This window comes from Pipistrellus kuhlii, unplaced genomic scaffold (genome assembly GCF_014108245.1).
Source record: "Pipistrellus kuhlii isolate mPipKuh1 unplaced genomic scaffold, mPipKuh1.p scaffold_m20_p_16, whole genome shotgun sequence".
Taxonomy (NCBI): Eukaryota; Metazoa; Chordata; class Mammalia; order Chiroptera; family Vespertilionidae; genus Pipistrellus; species Pipistrellus kuhlii.
Window position 1 is genome coordinate 29,971,143 of NW_023425471.1, and position 25,274 is coordinate 29,996,416.

The 25,274-nt window shown below is 38.2% G+C and overlaps 2 protein-coding genes across 5 annotated transcripts in view; one reads left to right on the forward strand and one right to left on the reverse strand.

The window, feature by feature from the left end:
* BEX5 (brain expressed X-linked 5) overlaps positions 1 to 21,967 on the forward strand; it is a 64,026-nt gene extending 42,059 nt beyond the window's left edge. The window contains exons 1-3 of one of the 4 annotated variants that reach the window (XM_036440056.2): positions 19,717 to 19,867; positions 20,922 to 20,988; positions 21,393 to 21,967. In XM_036440056.2, coding sequence (XP_036295949.2) covers positions 19,727 to 19,867; positions 20,922 to 20,988; positions 21,393 to 21,757 — 573 coding nt within the window. In that variant the 5' untranslated portion in view covers positions 19,717 to 19,726 and the 3' untranslated portion in view covers positions 21,758 to 21,967. Of the gene's footprint in view, positions 1 to 19,716; positions 19,868 to 20,921; positions 20,989 to 21,392 lie in introns of those variants that run through there. The other 3 variants (XM_045582411.1, XM_045582412.1, XM_045582413.1) reach the window with 3 other exon arrangements.
* Positions 1 to 25,274, reverse strand: part of BEX4 (brain expressed X-linked 4) — a 667,575-nt gene that overhangs the window by 255,520 nt on the left and 386,781 nt on the right. The window lies entirely within an intron of this gene.

The window sequence follows — 25,274 nt, forward strand, 5'->3', positions numbered from 1 at the left end:
GGAGTTTGTACAGATTCCTTGGTATATTTTAAGTAGAAAATCATGTCATTGGCAAATAGGACAGTTTAATTTCTTTTTGTATGCTTTTAATATTATTATTATTATTATTATTATAAATATATTTTTATTGATTTCAGAGAGGAAGGGAGAGGAAGAGAGATATAGAAACATCAATGACAAGAGAGAATCATTGATTGGCTGCCTTCTGCATGTCCTCTACTGGAGATTGAGCCCACAACCCGGGCATATGCCCTTGACTGGAATCAAACCTGAGACCCTTCAGTCTGCAGGCTGACGCTCTATCCACTGAGCCAAACCAGCGAGGACTGTATGCTTTTATTATTGTATTGCTATTTATTTCTTCCTTAAGATCTGTTAGTATTTCCTTAATATATATTTACCTGCTCCGGTGTATATATAGTTACTAGAGGCTTGGTGCACGAAATTTGTGCACAGGATGGGGGGGGGGGGGCATCCCTCAGTCCAGCCTGAACCCTCTCCAATCTGGGACTCCTTGGGTGATGTCCAACTGCTGATTTAGGTCTAATTCCACTGGCAGTCAGACATTCCTCTTGCAATCCAGGACCGCCGGCTCCTAACTGTTCACCTGCCTGCCTGCCTGATTGCCCCTAACCACTTCTGCTTGGCAGCCTGATTGCCCCTAACTGCTCCACTGCTGGCCTGATTGCCCTCTAACTGCTCCCCTGCTGGCCTGATTGCCCTCCAACTGCTCCACTGCTGGCCTAATTGCCCCCTAACTGCTCCCCTGCTGGCCTGATTGCCCTTTAACTGCTCCCTTGACAGCCTGATCACCCCCTAACAACCTTCTCCTGCTGACCTGATTGCCCTCCCCTGCCAGCCTGATTGCCCCTAACTGCCTCTGCCTCAACCCCTGCCACTGTGGCTTTGTCTGGAAGGACGTCTGGAAGATGTCTGGTCTAATTAGCGTATTACCCTTTTATTAGTATAGATAGATAATTGCTATATCCTCTTGATGAATTGTCCTCTTTGTCATTATAGAATGATCTTCTTTGTATTATATCTTGTTACATTTTTTGAGTTAGTCTATTTTTTCTGATATTAGTATGTCTGTCCCTGCAGTTTATTGGTTTCCATTTGCTTAGGATATTTTTTTCCATAACTTTACCTTAAGCCTATATGTGTCCTTAAAGTTGAAAGTATCTCTTGTAGATAGCATATAGTTATGTCTTGTGCTTTTATCCTTTCAGTTACTCTATGACTTTTAATTGGAGAATTAAACCCATTTATATATAAAGTAATTATTGATAGGTAAGAACTTACTAATGCAATTTTATTAATTATTTGTGGATATTTTGTAGTTTCTTTGTTTCTTTCTCTGTTATTGTCTTCCTTTGTAAATTGATGATTTTTCATAGTGGTATTTTATGATTCCCTTCTCTTTATTTTTTGTGTGCCTATAGAAGATTTTTGCTTTGTGTTTACTGCGAGGCTTAAAATTTATTACCTACTTTCTGTATGCCCCCTCTTTAACAGTTGGGCCATGATGATTCATAGGTCTCCAGATATCAAAGTCAAACTCAGGCTCTGCATTTAATAGTTGTTGAAGTGTCTTGGTATTTTCATTTCCCTTTTATACAGTCAATTGAGTGCATAGCCATAGCTCCTTTTAGAGAAGTACTAAAAGAATCATTATAGTATATACTTACTGTGATATTGCAGGGTTCTTCCTTATCAAGACATGGCTCCCTCTTTAATAAATGTGTTCTGGATCTGAAAATTGAACTGGGTCCAGAAACCGAGCAAGAAGCATGATGTTACTGGGGAAACCTTCATCACCCTTCTCCAACACTCTTGTCTTTTTTTCAACTTGAAGATATTAAGCAACACACTCTTAGGTTGTTCGGCTATATTCCTCCTAGGGACTCTATGTTCCATTCATCATATTCACAACTCCTTGTGAGTAAACCCGCTTTTGATTCCCCACTGATGTTGTTGGTTTCTATAATTTTGGCCTTTTGGTTTCAGGAACTTAAGATCTGACTTAATCCCATGGATATTAATAAGCTCAGCTCTGTGATTGTGCTTCCACCATCATTCCTGGTCAACAGAGGAAAACCGCCACTGAATATTTTAGTGATGCTGGTATTCCTCTTAGCAGCACATTCCTGATGGTCCAGATGAAGTGTTTCCTCTGGGCCCTTCTATGGAACATTATCCTTAGCTGGGTCTTCTCTTCTCCTATAAAATAGTCATTTCATCCAGGCCACCTCTATGAGACTTTGCATTATTTTCCCTCTCTTGTATACCATGGTACCTCAGGCATTTCCATTTAATTCATCATAGATCATTGCTTTCTCAATACTTCTAAGGACTGCATTAATAGCAAATTTGCCCCATCTATTGGGGTCCTTGCTGGTATTAAATCCTATGTCCCCAGAAAGTGCTCCTAAGTAAATGAATTCTTGTTTATCCAGTGTTATATTCTGGCCACCTTGATTAAGTACCTGTAGGACTCAATCCTGGGAGCATTTCCCTGGCTCTTACTGGTACATGCTAGGAAATTCTTACATGCAGCAACTTCAATGTCAAATTTCTTTCCTTCCTTATGAAGCTCAGAATAACCACAGTTAGTTCATGCTGTGGCTTAACATTAATTAACAGTCTGGCAGCCTTGTGTAGAAGAAGCTTCGGAGGGTAGTACCTGTTGCATTTTTGAGGTGATGGAAATATAGGGGAGTGTATTGTAACTAAACAATCATGGGCTATTTTTGCAATTTCTGAGATTCAAAGTAATCTGCAAAACCAACATCCTCAAGGATGCGCTTAGAGGTATCCATCCAGCTGTTGCCTCCGTATTTCCAAATCCTAGATTTTTTTTCAACCAAAGTCCTGACATTAATATAACACCTGCCTTGCCTGAGTACTTAAATTAAGCTTGTCAAACTCCAAGGCTAGCATGGGTCAAATAAACAAGGTTTAAGTTTATGTGGGCCGCAAAAAAACAAAAGTTTCATAGAAATGTAGGTTTATTTCAATAGAGACATGCTGAATACAAAGGGCTGAAATAAATAAGTAATCATTAACATAAAACAATAGAACATTTTAATAAAAATTAATATTTTTTGAACATTAACTTACCAGACACCAAATAACTGCACAAATTAATAAGCATAATGCAAATAAACCCATTTTTCTTGTTGTCTGAAAGCAAAATATTTCCTGTCGCACACTCCAAACAAGTCAGTCCAAGACTAATGACATAGCAATTGGCTGCTAAAATATTCTCTGCTAGTATTAGTGGAGAGAAATAGTGCATCTGCACATAAGGCACATAAGGGAAATGAATGCAACATGATTATAGTAATGAGTCATTAATGAATATTGTAGTTAATTATTATTATTTTTAAAAATATATTTTATTGATTTTTTGCAGAGAGGAAGGGAGAGGGATAGAGAGGTAGAAACATCGATGAGAGAGATACATCGACCAGCTGCCTCCTGCACACCCCCCACCAGGGATGTGCCCGCAACCAACGTACATGCCCTTTACCAGAATCGAACCTGAGACCTTTCAGCCCGCAGACCGATGCTCTATCCACTGAGCAAAACCAGCTTCGGCTGTAGTTCATTATTAATAATTATGTATAACAAGATATTGTAAAAATTAAGTCAGAAAATTTTTATTAAAACATTTCTTACATACCGTTATATTGGTGGGGCCAAAAAATATTTGTTGTGAGCCCATGCATCCCATGGGCTTCAAGTTTGACATGCTTGACTTAAATGTATCTGAAGCTCTGTATCGCTATCAATTCCAAAGTCTGATGCTCAGCTTTTTCTGCCCTTTCACTGCAAACGCTACTAGCAATGCTCTCAGATTCTCATACTTGTTGATGACCTTTAGCTCTCATTTTTCCTCTGCAGGGTATTAATAAATTTAGCCAACTAGTAAGCAGACAACTTCACTCTCTACTAGGCATTATCCCTTTCCTAGCTTTTGAAATGCCCGTATTTCAGCAAGGATATTTTTATCATGCAGAATTTTTTCCCCCACTTCAAGACTGATAAAAATATCTAGCCATTTGGCCATCTTGTGGTAGGGACTCTCTGTGTCCTCATGCCACTCAGGTTATTATTATTATTTTTTTATTATTTGCTTGTGGGCAGTGAGCCAGAACTCAACCCCACTTTACCACCAGTTTTCTTGGACAATTTGTGTTAGCACTATCCTCTGAGAAATAGCTGTCTAAATGGGAATAGATGATTAAGAGATTAAATGGAGCAAACACTAACGCCTCACATTGAGTGCCATTTAATGCCAGTGGTCTTGATCCGGCATCTGGAAGGGTTCAGGAAACCTGGAGAAAGGGCTGTGCATAAGTTAATAGAGTCCAGAGATGAAACATAATTTTGAAAGGCATTTGGGGTGTGGGGCAGAGGAGCCTGGCTAAAGAAACCAAGTTATCCTGTCTCAGGACCCCTTGCTTTTTATTAACACAATTTGTCCTAAGGCAAGGTGGAGATATACACATCAAAGGCCAGGGTTCAGAGGTCCTCAAACTTTTTAAAGTGGGGGCCAGATCACGGTCCCTCAGAGAGCTGGAGGGCTGGACTATATGAACTACTAATTCCTACTGTAACACCTCGGCTGCGCTCACTGCCCAAAAAACCTGGCGGGCCGGATCAGACTCCTCTGCGGGCCGCATGTGGCCCCCGGGCCGTAGTTTGAAGACGCCTGGCAGAGTCCACTGTCAAATTGGGGAATTGCCTGTAGCTGTTCAGATGTTTGGCCAGTAGGAGGCAATAACATGTAGATTAAGATGCCCTGAGCTGTCTGACAGCAAGCAATCAATTTATGCATCCCTTTCAGGTTTGGGGAAATGCCTTGCAGCCACCCCAGATGATTCAGCCCTTGCTGACATGCTGGAATTGGCTTCCGGTAAAACACCATGAATGCTAAAAGGGAGGAAATGGGAGAAAGTGGGGAGAGACTTCAGATGATAGTGCAGATCTGATATTGGTGGAGAGGAGTAAAGGAATAAGGATTTAACAGGAAGAGCCTTAGTTAGACTGTAGTGACATCCTAAGGTTTAAGCCAGGCTGAAGGGGAGATGTGGAGCTAAAGACTCTGGTTAGAGAAGTCTCACACCTTACAGAAATGCAAGTACATTAGCACCAGTTATTGGCAGGGTCAGTTCATGGGATGCATTGCTTCAGTATGAATGTGGGGGTAAATTCAGAGGGACAGCAGCTGGGACCATCAGTCAACTATGTTCACCACTAATTAGATCTGAATGATGCATTTTCATGATAGTTATATTACTTAATAACTTTTTAATAACTAAGGTAAAATTCCTGATATTTGGCTGTTTTACCAATTCTGGTTCCTTTAGTTTTTTTAAATTTATATTAATCAATCATGCATTATTTCTAGCTTATAAAATTATTTAATACCGTGTATTTATGTATGAATTTACATTTGAATTTCACCAATTCCTACAAAAAATCATTTCACCACAGATATGAGATGCAAATTAAAAGTGTAATACAAAATTGCAATATCAGAACTTTCAACAAGTTGAGTTGTAAAATATATATGACTACAAATGTATTATATAATATTCAAGGGTGAAATAGTTGTAAAAGTTATCACCTTTGGTCATATTTTGAAATGCCTTTGAAGTCAATGTGTTAGTGGATCAAGAAGCTGCTGTTAGGGACTGAGAGGGTTTTCCTTTTTCCAGAGCATTAGAGAATGTTTTGATAAGGATGGCATATTAATCTTTGAATATTCCAAAGTAGCTGACACATTTAGGTCACAGATGAGATAGGAGATAATGCCATTGACATGATTACCCTTATTTCAATGGGGATGATGGGATACAGAACTTATATCAACTCAAAATATTTTCCCATGCCACTTTGTAGTCACAACATTTATACAATTCCAGCCCCTGGCAACCACTGATCAGTTTGCTATTCCTGTAGGTTATCTTTACCAAAATGTCTTTTTAAAAAATATATTTTTATTGATTTCAGAGAAGAGAGGAAGGGAGAGGGAGATAGAAACATCAATGATGAGAATCATTGATTGGCTGCTTCCTGCACACCCCACACTGGAGATCGAGCCCACAACCCAGGCATGTGCCCTGATTAGGAATCGAACCATGACCTCCTTGCTTATAGGTTGACATTCAACTGCTGATCCATACTGGCTGAGCAGTAGAATGTCTTATAAATGAAATCATATTTTCTTTGTTTTAAATATGTCAACCTGGGTAGAATGGACTACATTTTCAAAGATTCACTTACCTGTATGTCTGCTTTTAGAGTGAGTCACAAGAAAGATTATGATGAGAGATTTTGAGAGTGGAAGTAAAGACATTGCCTCTTTGTAGTGCTCAGACATTGTTTATTGGCTGGTTCACCTTAAACAGTGTGAGACATTGGCCAAATGTCTGAAAGTTAAGACATTTATATATATATAAATGCAAAAGCTACTTGTTTTATATAAAACTGTTATATAAAAACTTCTCCAAATTTCCCCTGAATCCTCTTTGCTTTTCTGATTCATTTATCTAAGCATGTGTATTTAGATATATGATAAAGGGCTTCAGATTCTGCATGACACCCATGCCATTAACTATGGCAAACAGAACAAACTCAGTCTGCCATCAAGGCCTCCAGCTTGTGCTTATGTATTATGGTTTGTTTCTCTTCTTCCCCATTTTAAATCTAGCTTCTCTTTCTGGCTGTCTGAACTTTGTTTTTGTTTTTTTCAGAAGACAAAGTTACTTACTCAACTCCCACAGTTGTGTGAAGTAAAAAATCTGGAATAATGACCTGATTGTGAAAAGTATCATCCCTGAAGAGACACAGAGTACTTTCTCCAAGTTACCACCCATGCCTTCTCCAGGAGCAGCTATAAAAGGTACAGGTGTTCTTCATGAGTCTAAGATTAATAGTTTGGTGTTAAAAAGTAATTATTGTTATATCCAGGGCTAAGACTCAGTTGAGAGGATCAGGGGAGTAAAGAATAAGAACTAATCATTTGTTTTTTTAAAAAAAACCTGTAAATACATCTTAAATAAGTTAATATGTATACAAGCAAATTTTACTCTAAAAAGATGTTCTACTATTTTTACCACTATAAGTATTTATTCACCTTTTTTATTTCTCAGTACCCAGAATATCTTTTTCTCTTAGTATAAATTTAACTGCCTTTGTGTTTTGGACACATGTATAGTAATATTCTGAATTCCATTGACCCTTTCCCATTGTTGACATTTAGATTTACATGAGATTTCTCCAATACACAATGTGCCACAGTGCTCATTCTGGGGGATATGTCACAGGACTTTTAAAGGTGCATTTTTTGTCACATAGATTAGGAAATGGCACTGTGCTGCCAGAGTATCTCCCCTTTAGTATTAATAGATGTTGTTTGTCTTCACACACTCCAGATTCCTTTAGGACAACCACTAGGACTAGATCAGAGCCACATAAGTTTTTGCTCTTCCCAAGGTGAGACTGTGGAATACAGGACAAGAAAGCAGAAGTTGGGTGGCTTTGGAATAAAAATCAGGACTCCTGGCACTGATGATTTCCCAATTCCATTTCTTCACCTCACTTCTTATAGGTTTGATCAAGGTCCCAGAAGAGGCCTTTATTAAATTATTTATGGCTCTGAAAACAAAAACTTCAAAAGGAGCCACTGGATTTATCATCCTAATCCTTTTTACTCTGGCTTGTGACTGAGATGAGAGGTATAGCATATTCAGGAAGCTAAAGCTGAACTTGTACAGGGCTGACACTACCACCCAATAATTATAAACATGTTAATGGGCAAAAAAAATTATAAATATCTATTTTGTAATAATAACTACATGAGAGACTTTGCTTGGGCTGATGGGCACATGATGCAATATGCAGATGCTGTTTTATTGAGTTATACACTTGAAACCTGTATGATTTTGTAAACCAATGTCATCCCAATAAATTCAATAAAAAAACATAAAGGGGAAGGAATGGAACTGTATAGAAGGAAAACTTATATAAACTATCAAAACTAAGTTGGGCCGAAACCAGTTTGGCTCAGTGGATAGAGGCTCCCGGGTTCGATTCCAGTCAAGGGCATGTACCTTGGTTGTGGGCACAACCCCAATGGGGGGTGTGCAAGAGGCAGCTGATAGATGTTTCTCTGTCATCAATGTTTCTAACTATCCCTCTCTCTTCTTCTCTGTAAAAATTCAATAAAATATATTTTAAAAATAAACAAGTGTTGGTGAGGATGTGGAGAAAATGCAACATTAGTAGACTACTAGTGGGAATGCAGACTGGTACAGCCACTGTGGAAAACTATATGGAGCTTCCTCAAAAATTAAAAATTGATCTGCCATTTGACCCAGTGATCCCATTTCTGGAAATATATCATAAGAATCTCAAGACACTAATAATAAAGAATATATGCACCACTATATTCATAGCAGCATTATTTACAATAGCTAAGATCTGGAAACAGCCTGGGTGCCCATCAGTAGAGGAGTGGATAAAAAGCTGTTGTACATTTACACTATGGAACACCATGCAGCTGTAAAAAAGAAGGATCTCTTACTCTGTGAGACAGCATGGATGGACCTAGAGACTATTATGCTAAGCAAAATAAGCCAGTTAGAAAAAGAGAAATATCATATCATCTCATTTATGGAATATAAAGAACAAAATAAACTGACGAACAAAATAGGTCTAGAGGTATAGATGCATGGAACAGAATAATAGACCTTATTGGCAGCACTTAGAGGGGAGGGAACAGGAAGAGATTAAATTAAGAAGATATAGGCATATATGCATAACCCATGGATACAAGCAATATTATTGGCAAGGCCTGGGGTGGGGCAATGTTTGGGTGGAGAGGGAAAAAAGGGAGAAAATTGGAGACATCTGTAATACTGTCAACAATAAAATATTTTTTAAATGTCAGGAACAAGACAGGGATGTCTGCTTTCACCACTCTTATTCAAAATAATACTAGAAGTTTTAGCCACAGCAAACAGACAAGAAGAAGAAATAAAAGGCATCTAAATTGTAAAGGAAGAAGTAAAACTGTCATTATTTGCATGTGCTATCATACTGTATTAGGTAACCCTAAAGATTCCACTAAAAACTACTAGAACTGATAATGAATTTAGTAAAGTAGAAAAACATGAAATAATTATCCAAAAATCAGTTGCATTTTTATACACTGATAATGAAATATCAGAAAGGGAAACAAAGAAAACAATTCCATTCACAACTGCTTAAAAATATCTTGGAATAAATTAAACCAAGGATATAAAAGAAATCTACTTAGAAAATTATAAGACAATGAAGAAAGAAATTGAAGAAGGTACAAATAAGTGTAAGCATATACCATGTTCATGGATAAGAAGAATTAACATCGTCTAGCTGGTGGTTAAGAATGGATCTATGAACCAGGAGGTCACAGTTCAATTCCAGGTCAGGGCACATGCCCAGTTGTAAGCTCAATCCCCAGTAGGGGGCATTCTGGAAGCAGCTGACCAATGATTATCTCACATCATTAGTATCATTAGTGTTTCTATCTCACTCCCTCTCCCTTATTCTCTGAAATTAATAAAAATATATTTTAAAAAAGAGCCAACAAAAGAAACCAAGATGGCGGCATAGGGTAGACACCCGAATGCAGCCTACCACAACAAATTTGAATTTAGAACTGAAAAACAGGGGAGGCATTGCCCTGAAGCACCAGACAGCTAGCTGAGAGGAGGCTCTGCCATCTGGGAAGGAGAGAGAAGGCACGCTGAACCTCAGGAACTGTGAAGGTATGGAGAACTGTGTGCGCGAAAAGGCGCTGGCTTGCGAAAAGGTGCTGGCTTACTCCCAGCGCAGAGAAGAAGGGCCGGACCGAGATTGCTGCTGGCTTACTCCCTGCACGCAGAGAGGGCGGGCCGGGCTGAGTTTGCTACTGGCTTACTCCTGGCACGGAGAGGGCGAACAGCTAACGCGGCTGGCTTTCTTGTCCTAGAGGAAAACAGAATCAGCCTATTGTTCTGATAAACGGCCCCAGACAGGGAGAGGAGAGACTGTCAGGCAGTGGGCAGAGATCTCTTGGAGGTGTGTGAAGCCAGAGGCCATTACTGTGGGACTTGGGGAGGAGCCGAAGGGAAAACAAAGTTTGTCTGCACCAACCCGAGACTCCGCCCTATCTTTGGCTGAGCACAGAAGCTCTCTCAGAGGCTGGCTTTCTCTAAGGAGAGACTGGCCGGAATCCAAAGCTTGTCTGCGCCTTTACCAAAGAGGTGTATGCGCCTGCAACCAATCTTCCAAAACTCTCCACGAACAGGACTTTTCTAAGGCGAGACTGACAGGGAACCAAAGATTGTCTGAGCCACCCCGAGACCCCGCCCTATTCAAGCAGAGTATGGAAACCCTCCTAGCTGAGACACTGCTGATCCTCACAGCCAATTGGCTTGGAGGTCAACGCTTCCCAGTGATACCAACAATAAGCAAGGCTTAACAACAAGACTGCACACACAGCCCACAAAGGGCTACACCAAGACTGTCCACCGCAGGTAACTGGGAAGGCTGTGCTACTGGGCTCTACCAGAACACCTAGCACACAAAGCTATTCCATCAAATCAGGGAAACAACTAAAATGCAGACAAGAAGAAGGACACAAAGGAAGGAGATGGAGGAAAAGAAAAGATTGGACATTGAGTTCTAAACTACAGTTATAAGGTTATTCAATAATATCCTAAAAAGGCCGATAAAATAAATGAGACCTATGAGGATATGAAAAGGGAGCAACTAGAAATAATAAGGGATCAACAAGAAATGAAGAAAACATTGTCTGAAATAAAAAATATTATACAAAGTCCTAAAAACAGACTGGAAGATCGCAAGAATCAAGACAAAGATTTAGAACAAAAAGAGCCAGAGGACACTCCTCTGCAGAAGGGAGAAGATAAGAGAATCCAGAAAGTTGAAGATAGTGTAAGAAACCTCTGGGACAATTTCAAGCGAACCAACATCAGAATTATGGGGATTCCAGAAGAGAGAGAGCAAGATACCGAAAGAATACTAGAAGAAATAGTGACAGAAAACTTCCCCCACCTGGGGAAAGAAATAAACTTACAAGTCCAGGAAGTCCGCAGAACCCCAAACAAAAAGAATCCAAGGAGGACCACACCAAGACATATCATAATTAAAATTCCATGAGCAAAAGACAGAGAATATTAAAAGCAGCAAGAGAAAAGCAGGTAGTGACCTATAAAGGAGCACCCATAAGATTGTCAGCTGATTTCTCAACAGAAACCATGCAGGCCAGACGGGAATGGCAAGAAATATTCAAGGTGATGAATAACAAGAACCTACAGCCAAAAATAATCTACCCAGCAAAGCTATCACTCAGAATCAAAGGACAGATAAAGAGCTTCACAAATAAAAAAAAGCTAAAAGAGTTCATCACCACCAAACCAGAATTATATGAATTGCTGAAGGGGGTTATTTAGGAAGAGGAAGAAGATAAAGATAAAAATTATGATCAACAAATACGTAGCTATCAACAAGTGAATCTAAAAGCCAAGGGAATTTAAAAATCTGATGAACAATATTAACTGGTGAATATAATAGAATCAGAGTTATGGAAGGGGAGTGGACTGACGATTCTCGGGAAAGGGGAGTAGGGGTGCGGGAAGAGACTGAACAAAAACTGTGCACCTATGGATGAGGACAATGGGGGATGGGGAAAGGACAGAGGGTGGGGTGGGAACCTGGTGAAGGGGAGCAATTGAGGGGGGGAAGAGGATCACATTTGTAATAATCTGAAAAATAAAGATTTATTAAAAAAAATTAAATAAATAAAAAAATAAAAATAAAAAAAGAGCCAAAACTGGTTTGGCTCAGCGGTAGAGCGTTGGTCTGCAGACTGAAGGGTCCCAGGTTCAATTCCGGTCAAGGGCATGTGCGTTGGTTGCGGGCACATCCCCAATGGGGGGTGTGCAAGAGGCAGCTGGTCGATGTTTCTCTCATCGATGTTTCTAGCTCTCTATCTCTCTCCCTTTATCTCTGTAAGAAAATCAATAAAATATATTAAAAAATGTATATATATTTAAAAAGAATTAACATAATTAAAATGTCCTAAGCAATCTATATATTTAACACAATTCTTATCAAGATACCAATGGCATGTTTCACAGAACTAGAATAAATATTCCAAAAATTTATATGGAATCATGAAAGACCTTTAAGATCCACAGCAATTCTGAGAAAGAACAAACTGGGAGGAATCATGCAACCTGATATCAAACTATACTACAAGGCCATAGTAATCAAAACATGATGATATTGGCATAAGTATAGACATATAGATCAATGGAACAGAATATAGAGCCCAGAAATGAACCTATGCCTTTATAGTCAATTCATATTTGACAAAAGAGGTAAAACACACAATGGAGTAAAGATAGTGTATTCAATAAAAGGTGCTGGGAAAATTAGTCAGGTATGCACAAAAATGTGAAACTAGACCACTAACTTACACCATACACAAAAATAAACTCAAGATGGATTAAAGTCTTAAATGATAGACTCAAAACCATAGAAATCCTAGAAGAAAATACAAGCAGTAAAATCTTGGACATTTCTCTTAGCAATATATTTTTTTCTGATATATCTTCTTGGGTAAGGGAAACAAAAGAAATAAACAATCAGGGCTACATCAAACGAAAAACTTTTTGAACAGCAAAAGAAACCACCAACAAAATGAAAAGAAAACCCATTGAATGGGAAAACATATTCCCTGATACATGTGATATGGAGTTAATATCAAAATTTTATAAAGAAATTATAAAACTCAACACCCCCACCCCCAAACAATCCAATTAAAAGTAGGCAAAGGATCTGAATAGATACTTTTCCAAAGAGGACATTCAGATGGCCAATAGATATATGAAAAAATCCTCAATGTCATTAATCATCAGAGAAATGCAAATTAAAACCACAAGGAGATACTATCCCAGACCTACCAAAATGGCTATCATCAATAAATCAACAAACAATAGTGTGAGGATATGGAGAAAGGGAACCCTTGTGCACTGTTGGTGGGAATGCAGATGGTGCAGCCACTGTGTAAAGTCATACGACATTACATAAAAAAAAAAAAAATGAGTCTTGACTGATGTGGCTCACTTGGTTGAGCATTGTACTGTGGACTAAGGGGTTGCCAGTTCTATTCCAGGTTAGGCACATGCCCGGGTTGTAGGAGGTATGTGGGAGGCAGCCAATAGATGTTTCACTCTCACATTGATGCTTCTCTCTCTCTAAAAAAAAAAAAAAATCAATAAACTATTTTTAAAAATTAAAAACGGAAGTACCTAATGACCCTGTGATTCTACTTCTGGGAATTTATCCAAAGAAACATGAAACATTAATTCAAAAGAATATATGCACCCTTTTAGCAGCATTATTTACAATAGCAAAGATTTGGGAGCAGCCCAAGTGTCCATTAGTATATGAGTGGATAAAAAAGTGTGGTACATCTATATAATGAAATACTACTCAGCCATAAAAAAGAAGTCTTACCTACCCTTTGCCATAGCATGGATTGAACTGGAGAATATTGTGCTAAGTGAAATAAGCCAGTCAGATAAAGACAATTATCATATGATTTCATCACATGTAGAATCTAATGAACAAAATGAAGTAACAAGCAAAATAGAACCAAACTCATAGATAGAAAGCTGGCTGTTAGGTGGGAGAGTGGGGAGGGCTGGATTGGGGGTGGATGGAAGGACTGAGCAAGAAAGAAAAAAAAAGAGAGAGAAAACTCATGGACATGGGCAACAGTGTGGTGGCTGCCAGGGTAGGGGAAGTGGAGGAAGGTATAGGGGGAGATAAATGATGATGGAAGAAGACTTGACTTTAGGTGTTGAACATATAATACTGTGTACAGATGATGTGTTGTGCAATTGTACCTGAATTTTTTAAACCAGTGTTACCCCAATAAATTTAATAAAAAGGAAAAAAAATTAAATAGACAATTTTCTCCAGCTGGAGAAGTTAAAGACATTCTAAGTGTTAGAGATATTTGAAATAAGGGCTGTTCACTCTTGCTGGGATTGAAGGGGCCACATGTAGTTGCTAAGAGCAGTCCCTGGCTGAGAGCTACTAAGAAAACTTGAATCTTGGTCATATATCCCCACATAATTGAATTCTGCCAATAATGAAAATATGCTTAGAAGCAATTCCCTGGGTTTACCACCAGATGAGGACACAAAAAGCCAAGTCCTTGATTTTCTGAGCAGATAACCCAGTCATTCTGTTCCTGATTTATGTTCTATAGAAACTGAGATAATAATTTTTTTGTATATGCCTCTAAGTTTGTGGTAATTTGTTACATAGCAATAGAAAACAAATACAAATTTTATTTATTTACTGACATAGATATATGCTCAAATATATTGTTAGGTTAAAAAAAAGAAAGCAAATCTCAGAAAAGTATATTCAGGGGTGGGCAAAACTAAGTTTACAGTTTTTTGTATGGAAAATAATGCAATAACTAAAAATAATAATACAAGAATAAACTTTGTGTTTTGTATATCCAAAACTGTAAACCTACTTTTGCTGTCCTTTATATGGTTCAATTAAAATATATGCATATGTAAAGTATGTGTTATTTTTAGTAACATATTTTTATAGAGCAAACAGTTTTTGTAATATGTTTAAGATTTAGGAAAGACAGTAGAATCATCTATTTCTACTATAAAAGAAAGGTTTATCTTAAACCATGTTAATAATATTATCAAAAAACCTGAGTTTTAGTAGCATTTGAACACAGAGTTTTCTGTAATATTGAATAAAATCTTACTAAACTTAAAAAGGGTTGTTTTACATTTGCTGATAGAATTTTTAAAACAACAATAATTTTCCCACTAATCTTTCTGTATGACCCATGTTATATTACAATGTTTCTAATGTTTTAAAACATTTTAAATAAAAAGACAATCTTTTATTTTAAAGCGTTTGAAATAAAAAAGGACAAATAATCTTTTATGACCATGAAATTGTTACAAGTTTTAGCACTAGAAAATAAGTGTAAAAGAAAAGCTTAGTTGAGCCATTGACTCTCCCTCTCCCTTCCTCTCTGTAAAAAATCAACAAAATATATATATAAAAAACAAAAAAACAAAAAAAACAAAAAAAACCTTAGTTGAGTAGCGAACAATAGTTTCTTTTGCAGAGAAATAGAAAAACTGTAGTGAGTTTAAAACGTTATTTTCTTCAAACTTTCACCTTGCTCTGAAGCATAATTTTGTACTATCCTCAAAGAAGACATTCACATTTATTATGTAATTCTCCCCTGATTTAATAAAAATGTCCTTTACAAACTGGATGGATTGTTTTATTTTATTTTTTTGAAAGACAATTCAATCATTAATGTAAAAGGTATAAAAAGAACAGAGACTGAAATAAAAACAGAAGAAATCAAAATTACATATCAATGATGGGTGTGTGTGTGTGTTAACAATTTTCAGGGTTTAGGAAAATAGGTTGTTTGCTTGTACAGAAAACTTAAGGAAATGTATTCAGTTTGAAAAATTTCCCTTAAATTTAAAATTTTGTTCTTAAACAAAATTTAAGAACTCTGCTTAGAAGCTATGTAACATCTTAAGTATTAAAGAACAATTTTAAGTATTATTTCATCCTTAAGAACCAATCATTAAGGACAATAAAGAAGTTTAAAAATAAGAGTCTGAACTACACTAAGAATTAAAGAAAATAAATGATCAAATTAATAAAATGATTTTTTAAACCCATCAAAATGTTTCCCAAACGTGCCTGAACTTATAACTTACTTGCGGTAGTACTTCTTAAATACAAATTCTCATGTGTCATCCTAGATATACTATTAAAACCCCCTTAGGATGAACTTGCATATCCAGGTGTTATTTATATATCTAGATGTCACTCAAGAATGGGCAGATTTGGGAAAGCGGCAGATTAGGTTTATAAAAACAAAATAAACAAAACAAAACAAAACAAAAAATCATCAACAAAAAACCCTAAAACTTAAAAACAAAACAAATTTTATTATTCAAGTGTGGAAAGTGCAAAGGAGCCAAGGGAGATAAATGTGGACAAAATTGGGCGATGGGTGCACAATGCAGTGTGCAAATGATGTCTTGTAGAGTTGTATACTTGAAACCTGTGTGGTTTTGTTAACCAAGGTTACCCTAGTAAACTCAATAAAAAAGACCAAATACTCAAAAAACTTCAGGGTTTAATAAAGTAGAATTTTTTTTTTAAGTAGAATTCATTTTTTAAAGGTTTTATATAAAATTAATTAAATTAAATATTTTTAAATGGCCAGTTAGTATTCAACTGAGGACATGTGAAGTACTTTGTGTTATTTCTAGAATCATTCTGTAACTTTAAAATGATTTCATAATTGTTTTTTGTGAAAAGACCATTTACATAACAATGGGAGATTTTCTTTGTTTTGTTTTTGAGGTTTCTTATTTGTTTGTTTTTGCTTGGGACATAAATTTCCAGCCCTATCCAATATTAAGAATTAATATCCAATATTAAGAATTGTATTAGGTGAAAGATTTATAGGATATGAAAAGGAACCCTCATTCACTGCTGCAGGAATGTAAACTGGTACAGCCACTATGGAAAGTAGTATAGAGGCTCCTCCAAAAATTAAAAATTAAAGTTACTGTCTGACCCAGCAACTTCTCTTCTGAGTATCTACCTGAAAAATTTGAAAACATTTGTTCACAAAGATATATGCACTCCATATTTCATTCCTTGCAACATTATTCACAGTGGCCAAAACATGGAAACAATCTAAGTATCCTTAGCTAAATCACTGAATAAAGAAGATGTGGTACATATATACAATGGAATACTACTCAGCCATAAGAAAAGATGAAATAACTGCCATTTGCTACAACACAGATGGAGCTCGAGAGTACCATGCTAAGTAAAATAAGTCAGACAGAAAAAGTAAAGAACCATATGATCTCACCCATATGTGGTATATAAAATTAAAAGCAACAAATGAACAAGCCTGAAAAACAAACAAATCTCATAGACACAGAAAACAGTATGGTGGTTATCAGAGGGAAAGGGATGTGGAATAATAAAGGGTAATGGGGGCCAAATATATGGTGATGAAAGATTTGACTTTGGGTGGTGGGCACACAATGCAATATAAAGGTGATACATTGTACACTTGAAACTATATAATTTTATTAACCAATGTCATCCCAATAAATTTATTTTTTTTAAAATAAGTGCATAAGGAACTTAAATGCAGATTCCCAGCTATGACTCAAATTTACTGAACTGGAATCTTCAGAGTCTGGAAATATTAATGTTAAGTGTTTGTTATGATTTGGCAGGTTTAGAAAATACTGCCTGATAACCTTGACAACAAATTTTTAGAAATAAATGAAATAAGACAAAAAGAAACAAAAATAAAATAAAAACTACAATAAACAAAGTAATAGTGTTCGTGGACACATGAAAAAACAGAAATGTTCATTCATTATAAAACCAAATTGGAACAATATTTTTCAAGGCCAATTTCTATGACAATTAAAAGCATCCTATGGACACAACCAACAGTGTGGTAATGGCCAGAGGGAGGGGTGGAGATGGGTAAATGGGGTGGGGTGGGGGATATCTGTAATAGTATCAACAATAAGAAAATAAAAACATCCATAGTAATAAACAGCAATGGCAGTTCTAAAAATTTTCTACTTTCATATTGTTATTTAAAAAACTATGGACAAAGAGTTTCAGTCAACATTATCTCTCATAGATAAAATTACAAACATACCAAAGTTCATAAATATGGGAATGGATGTGTGTTTGTGTGTATGTGTTGTCTTTATTTTGAAGAAAAATATTTGGACTGATTTACAGTAAAATCTGAATAGTATATTTCTTGAGACAAGAATAAAAGCAAACATTTTCCTTCTACCTTTTATGAATATTCAATTTTACTGAGGGATTTTTCTGGCACCTTGGGAGTTTGCTCAATCTAGCAAAGGACAACTCAGAAGTGCCAGAGATTTTAGCATTCGTTAGTAACATGCCCTAATAAAGACCTGCATCTGTGGATAAACATTCCAGATTTGCAACACTGATTGGGATAGTTCTGAGGAGCATTCTACATTGTTCCTTAGACTTAAGCAATTGAGCCAGTTGTGTTTTGGCCATGTCTGTCTCTGGTGTTAAATTTCTAACAACTTTTTCATCCTAATATTATATGCAAAATTATTTTTCCTATATATTATTTTCAATGGTTTTATGTCTTTTTAGCTAAACATTTAGTGTCTGTATGTAAGTGTATAACAAGAATATGGCACTTCATTGTGGAAACCAGTTTGGCTCAGTGGATAGAGTGTCAGCCTGCGAACTGAAAGGTCCCAGGTTTGAATCCGGTCACGGGCATGTACCTTGGTTGCAGGCACATCCTCAGTAGGGGGTGTGCAAGAGGCAGCTGATCGATGAGATGATTCTCTCTCATCGATGTTTTTAACTCTCTATCCCTCTCTCTTCCTCTCTGTAAAAAAATCAATAAAATATATTTAAAAAAGAATATGGCGTTTCATTATTCTTTCCAATAGATAACCAATTATCCCATCACCATTTCTTCAACAATACAGTATAACCTCTCCCCACTGACTCAAAATATTTCAATCAGATTACTAATATTTCTCTTTATTTGAGTTTCTTTTCTGTTTTATTTTTTCTATATTTAGTCTGGCATATATTTTTAATATTGTAGCTTCACAATACTTTTTAACTGTCAATATAACTTTCCCAAATAATTGTTTGAAAGACCTCATTCAGTGTTGCTCTAATTTTGAGGCCATGTTAGAGGCTTGTTGTAAAGTTGTACTAATATAATTTAGAGGAGACCATAAGTTTGCCATAGGCTCTCAAGATCTGATAATCCACCAGCAAGAATCTATTAGAAAAAAAAAAGACTCTATTACTCACTTGCCTCATCTCATAAAAAGACCACACAGAGATCCTTCATAAGAGGAACCACTAATTTAGCTTTATAATTCAAAGTTCTTAAAAGGGGAAGGGGTGCTATCTGAAGGGTCTATATTTATAGAATGTTTCAGCAGCAGATACAGGTTGCCAAGATTTTACAACTTGAATCCTATTTTTCAACCGAAAATAGTATTGTCTAATTATAACAACTAAAAGATTAGTGCATACCAATGGACAATAAAAACAACCCCCCCATTTTTAAAAAACCAACAGAAAGGGAAACAATTAAGGTGAAAAAAAAGTTAATTAATGCTACTTCCTACCTGTTTTCCAGGTTTCCTAGCCTCACCCCCCCTTCCCTGCTCTGGTTTCAGTTTGGGACAAAACTAGCAAGTCCTGGTGAGTGGAGGGAAGAGAAGTTGGCTTTTAATGATACAGAAGAGAAAGAAGCAATTCTTTAAAAGCTCCAGCAGAAATCAGGAAAAGGGGCAAATACAAAGTACAAAATATTATGACCCGCTTGGTCTCAAAGATTGCTAAATAGAGGGAAACATAATAAGGCACGGGCAGTAGCCTGCGGTAGGGATAGGGAGATGGTGAAAAGGAGAGAGGTGGCCCCGCCATTCCCCTGCCCCCCACCCTCCTGCCTACTGCAGGTAAGATCCATAATTCCGGATCTGAGCTCACAGTGACGTGATTCTTACGAGACGTAATGCTGACGCGAGGGTTAGTTTCTCCTCCTACTTGCGGTGCGAGTCCTTTGTATCTGTGTGCCTGCTCACTATTGCCTTCAGAGCGAGCCCGGAGCCCACGGGAGGAGGAAGCCATAGAAGCTGACCTCGATCCACTCCAGGTTGGTGGCCGCGGACTGGGGGAGGGGTGGCAGAGGGCAAAAACCAGTTTGGGTCCAGGACTAGATTCCCTTTCCCCCTCTCCCAACGCCCACCCATTCGGTGCAAGAAATGGATGCTGTAGGGAGGGGCAAAGAGTTGACATTGTGTACCAGTTCGAAGCTTCCAGGAGATGGGTGATTGATTGGGCGACATCTGGGAGGGAAGAATCAGAGAAGGGGTTATCGAGGAATGGGCCGGGCAACGGGAGGGGGGCATAACCATGAAATCGGGTTGGGGGTGACGGGCTCCCCACCCGGTTTAGGCCTCCGTTACCGTTACAGGCATCTCTTCACCCTTCGTCCATTTTTGGTGTCTGAAATGGTGGGCTGCGGGAACGGCGCGGGATGGCGGTTGCTGCAGAGAATATGGGGAAGGGGATTCGGCCTGGGAAACAGGTCCCTTCTGCAGAGGAGGCGGCCGGGTGGGCGGGTTTTTAACGGAGGGATCTAGGCAGAGAGCGAGAAACTGCTTCAGGTCTTTGCGGGTCGGTGTAATGGTGGTCGCTGCGTGCGCACCCCAGGGTAGGCATGACAAAGCGCTGAGACTGAAGCGGGTCCAGGTTTGCGCGCCCTCGCTATTCTGCTCCCTTCGTCCATCTTGGCACATAAAATGATGGGCAATGAAAGGCCACTGGGTCTCAGAAGGTCCTGGCTGATACCCAGATTGAAATTCTTTATGAATAAACCACGTTGCGGTGCAGAAAGCTCTTCTGATTTCCCGCCCGGAAAGCTGTCCATTTGCGTTCTAGAAATGGTAAATAGATGATGGGAGGGGCAAGACAGTGGGGTAAGGGACCTAAAGAATATGTAAAACTGGTTTGGAAATAATCATTGTTTACAACATCTATTTCTGGAAGGCGTGTTAGGGCATCACAGGAAGGGAAAAGAAGCCGTGAGACCGAATGAAGGAGAAAAAGATGGTGGCAATACTTGACTAGCAGAGTCCCAAATAAGCAATGAAGCTGTCCTTTAATCAAGCGATCAATCCTGGCCATTGTCATATTTCTGTCTGCAGGTCTTCAGGTGCTTTGGTGCAGCAGATATCAAGGCTAAGAGAGGAAACCTGCTTCTGATTCCTGAAGGTAGGGGAATGTAGGGGTATCAGGGAGAAGAACCGAAACTAGGGAACTCAGCCTTCTGTGCCCGAATTAAGAGCAGGAGAAACTTGTGTAAGTTTTTAGAAACTGGGTCTGTGGCTGGCGAGGAAAGAAGAAGGTGGAGGGGCAAACTCGGGCGCCCCTGGAAGGCTTATCAGGATTCCTGCTCTCTCAAACCACTGTCCCACTCACCACTTGTCCTGCGTTTTTGTGTGAGGATTGGCCTAGGGAAGGATTTTCATGGAAGGCGGTGGGCTTTGTGGGGCTGGGCTGGGGCTGGGGCTACCCCTAGAGGGCGCGCGAAGTCTCTCAGATGGGGAAACCTTTGCCTACAGGGTTCTGAACCAGGTTGTTACAATGCATTGAATCCTTGCTTTTTAATCTCCCAGAAAGAAGCAGAAAAAAACTCAACATGGAAAGTGTCCCCAAGGAATGCAAAGAAGGTGAGCAGGCTCCAGTGCAGAATGAAGAAGAAGCCCGCCCCTTGGCAGGTGGTGAAGTCCAGGAGCCTGAAGGAAACATTAGAGAGGGTGGGGCTCCACCTGCCCAGGATGTTAGAGAGGATGTGCCCAACGGGCTTGCCAATAACATGGATATGGTAGATGGAGATGCAGATGATATGGAACGGTTCATGGAGGAGATGAGGGAGCTAAGGAGGAAAATTAGAGAGCTTCAGTTGAGGTACAGTCTGCGCATTCTCATAGGCGATCCCCCTCACCATGACCATCATGATGAGTTTTGCCTTATGCCCTGAATGCTGAGGTTAAGAATAATAAACCCCCTGCTCCTGACACTTGTACTTTTTGATGTACCCATTATAGTGAATCTTTGGTGTCCTTTTATTTTTCTGATTGGGCATTTCGACTTAGTCTGTAACTTTTTCTGTCAGCAGGGGAGTTTCATTAACTTGCATGGAAAAATGCTTAATAAATATCACAAAGTTAATAAAGCAGTTTAAAAAGCAGTTTATAGATATACTGTCTCATTTAAAAGCATGCATATTTTATATATGTCAGTCAGAGTGTGTTTTTTATTTTCTTGCTTTTCTCATTTATTTTTCAAAATGAATACACATGTATTATATGTATCAGAAAACAAGAAGCAAAGAACTTGTCAATGATCTTATGAAGGGAATGCAGACAATTAAATGCTTGAGACACAACTTAAAGACATTCATTTTATATTACCTCTGTATCTCTTAGGATGTCTGGTCTAATTATCATTTAAAATATATATATATTTTATTGATTTTTCACAGACAGGAAGGGAGAGGGATAGAAAGTTAGAAACATCGATGAGAGAGAATCATCGATCAACTGCCTCCTGCAGTCGCCCCCCCCCCCCCCCCCCCCCCCCGCACTGGGGGTGTGCCCGAAACCAAGGTACATGCCCTTGACTGGAATCGAACCTGAGACCCCTCAGTCCGCAGGCCAACGCTCTATCTACTGAGCCAAACCGGTTATGGATTTAATTAGCATATTATGCTTTTATTATTATAGATACATTTCTTTAAAGTCAGCCTATTTATGATGAAGATACAGCAATACATGCCTTACAGGGCTATTGTGGGAATCAATAAGGTAATAACTGAACTCTGGCCGGCTCTATCCACACATGCAAGGCCCCAACCCTCTAGGTGCCATTCATATTTAGGGAAGGGCCCAAGGAGAATGCTTACCAGCAAATACAGTTGACTGCCAAGTGGGTAACAGCTTTTGTATACTTAACGCCGCTGGAATATGCCATGACTGATTGGCACCCCTTCCCTGTAAAATGCCATGACTGCTACGTTCTCCTTCCCCTTCTGCTCAGTTTTGTTTTCCTGAACTTGTCCCAACCACTGCTGATGTGCTGGAGTGCTAAAGGTGAAAATTTCTCTGGAACCTTCAGTGGTCTGACTCCCCCTTTTTGCCTTTCAGAAACGTGGAATATGCCCTCTTCCTGCTTTAAAATAATAATCAGGTGCATACCCTTTATGGTTTTTCTCAGACTTTTTTTCACCCCTGTTCCTTAGATAAGTGAATGACACTAATGATAGTGTGCTCAGAATTGGACTATCCCTTTTATCTTTGGATGAATATAGCCCAATTTTCTTGACTCGCCATTTCCTATGCATACACTGCTATAGGTTTCACTCTGAGAGCATACAGGTGTTTTGAGGGAGGCTTTATGTCCCCAAGACTTCTGATCCACACCACTCTCATGCACCCCAGGAATTCACAGTAGTCTCTAATTACACTAGCCTACATGGACCCAGAGTAGTTTTCTTCCTTTGATTTTGCTGTGCCAAATAAACCTGTAATCACAAATCATTGGGAAACTGGCTGGGATTGGGGACCTGGTAGATGGACCATTGTTTTAGAACATATTCCACCACCACAGCTCCCAAATAGATTGTGCCCTTCTATCAATAACTATATTGTCTCATTTGTTCTCATACTCTCAGTACCTAGCACATAGTCTGATAAGTTGTAGGGCACAATAGTTAATTATAGCTGAGTCAAGGGTCCTGCAATCTGAGTCTTTGATTATTTATGGGCAAGTGACATCTTTTTCCTATAGACTAATTTGTAATTGAAAAAAGTAGCACATCAGAGAAAGCATAGTACACCAATGTTAACACATGGACTTACTATAATGTTACATACATACCAATATTTATCAACAAGTGCTATGCAGATCACCTACACAGAATCTCCTGAGAAATTGGCTAAATATTCAGGAAACTAGGTTTTAATCCACACCCACTGCATCTTACAAGTTCATCTTTGGACTTAGATAAATTAAAATGGAGACCCCAGTTTTAATTCAAGTGTGTGTGTGTGTGTGTGTATAATTTTAAGTGCCATAATTAACCTAAATATATCAGGCTTTATGTTCTCACTAGACTACCATGTTTAGAGACAACTGTCTTGTTTAATACCGTTATGTTTAGTGCATAGGTTCTCAACCTTGGCTACAAGTTTCATTTATTTGAGATTTTAAAGTGTAGCTCTGAACCTACTCCCAACCAATTGAATCACACTCATGAGAAGTGAGACCTAGGCATTATCACATTGTAAAAGCTCTCCCATTGATTCTGATGTAAATGTAGAGTTGAAAACAATTGGGTATAATTTGTTACTAAAATATCTTTGATACATTTTATCGGCACTACCCTTGGTTGACTGTGTGAACCTAACCAAGTCATGTCATTTGTGTAGAATATATATCTTGTTACAGAATAAAAAAAGGAGGAATTACACCCCAAAACCAACACATCAGACCTTTTTAAGATGGTGTATGTCAGGATACTTCCAGGTTGATAGCCTATCAAATACTTCAGAATCACATGTGGAGCTTGATTAAAATACAGAATCCCAAGAACCACTCTTTAGTAATTGTGCCCAGGTAACTGTATTGGTAACAACCTCCCAGGTGATTCTGCTGCACACTAGAGTTTGAGAATTACCAGTGCATATGTTTTTATCTCAATTATATTAAGGACAAACCAATCAAATAACTAGAAGAAAATATAGATAAAATGTTCATCTGAATTCAAGGAAAAGAACCTAGGAAGGACTATTTGAGCATTAAAAAATAAGAAAAGATGAAATCATAAAGGGGAAGATTTATATTTACTATATAAAATTATTAAATATTATCTAAAGTAAAGCAAGACTAAATAAAAGTTCAAGGGGAAAGATTATATGTCTTAATACTGTAAATGTACTTTTCCAACTAAAGATCATGTAATGCCTTTCTCTTTTTCATTCCAATGTGGGTAATAGATAAACAATAATATGAATAGATCTTACATTTATCTTGCCCATTTAAAACCTTGATTGGGAGAATCTGTTTTAGCCATTTTTAACTTGTAGAATAACTAGGGAGTGTTTATCTGCTTGTCTCAGGAAAGGTGAAAATAGTGATAAATACTCATTTGCAATAGATCGTGCCACTCACTATTAATATTGGTGTCCTGTGGCTGCTTTAAAAAAATTACAACAGAAATTTATATTCTCACAGTTCTGAAGTCAGAAATCAACATGTGGACTGGGCTACACACCTCCTAGAAGCTCTACGAGAGACTGTTCATTGCAATGCAACCCCTATCGAAACTATTCTCAACAAATCAACAAACAACAAGTAGTGAGGATGTGGAGAAAAGGAAACCCTTGTGTACTGTTGGTGTGAATATAGACTGGTGCAGCCACTGTGAAAAGCAGTATGGAGATACTTCAAAAAATTAAAAATGGAACTGCCTTATGACCCAGAGATTCCACTTCTGG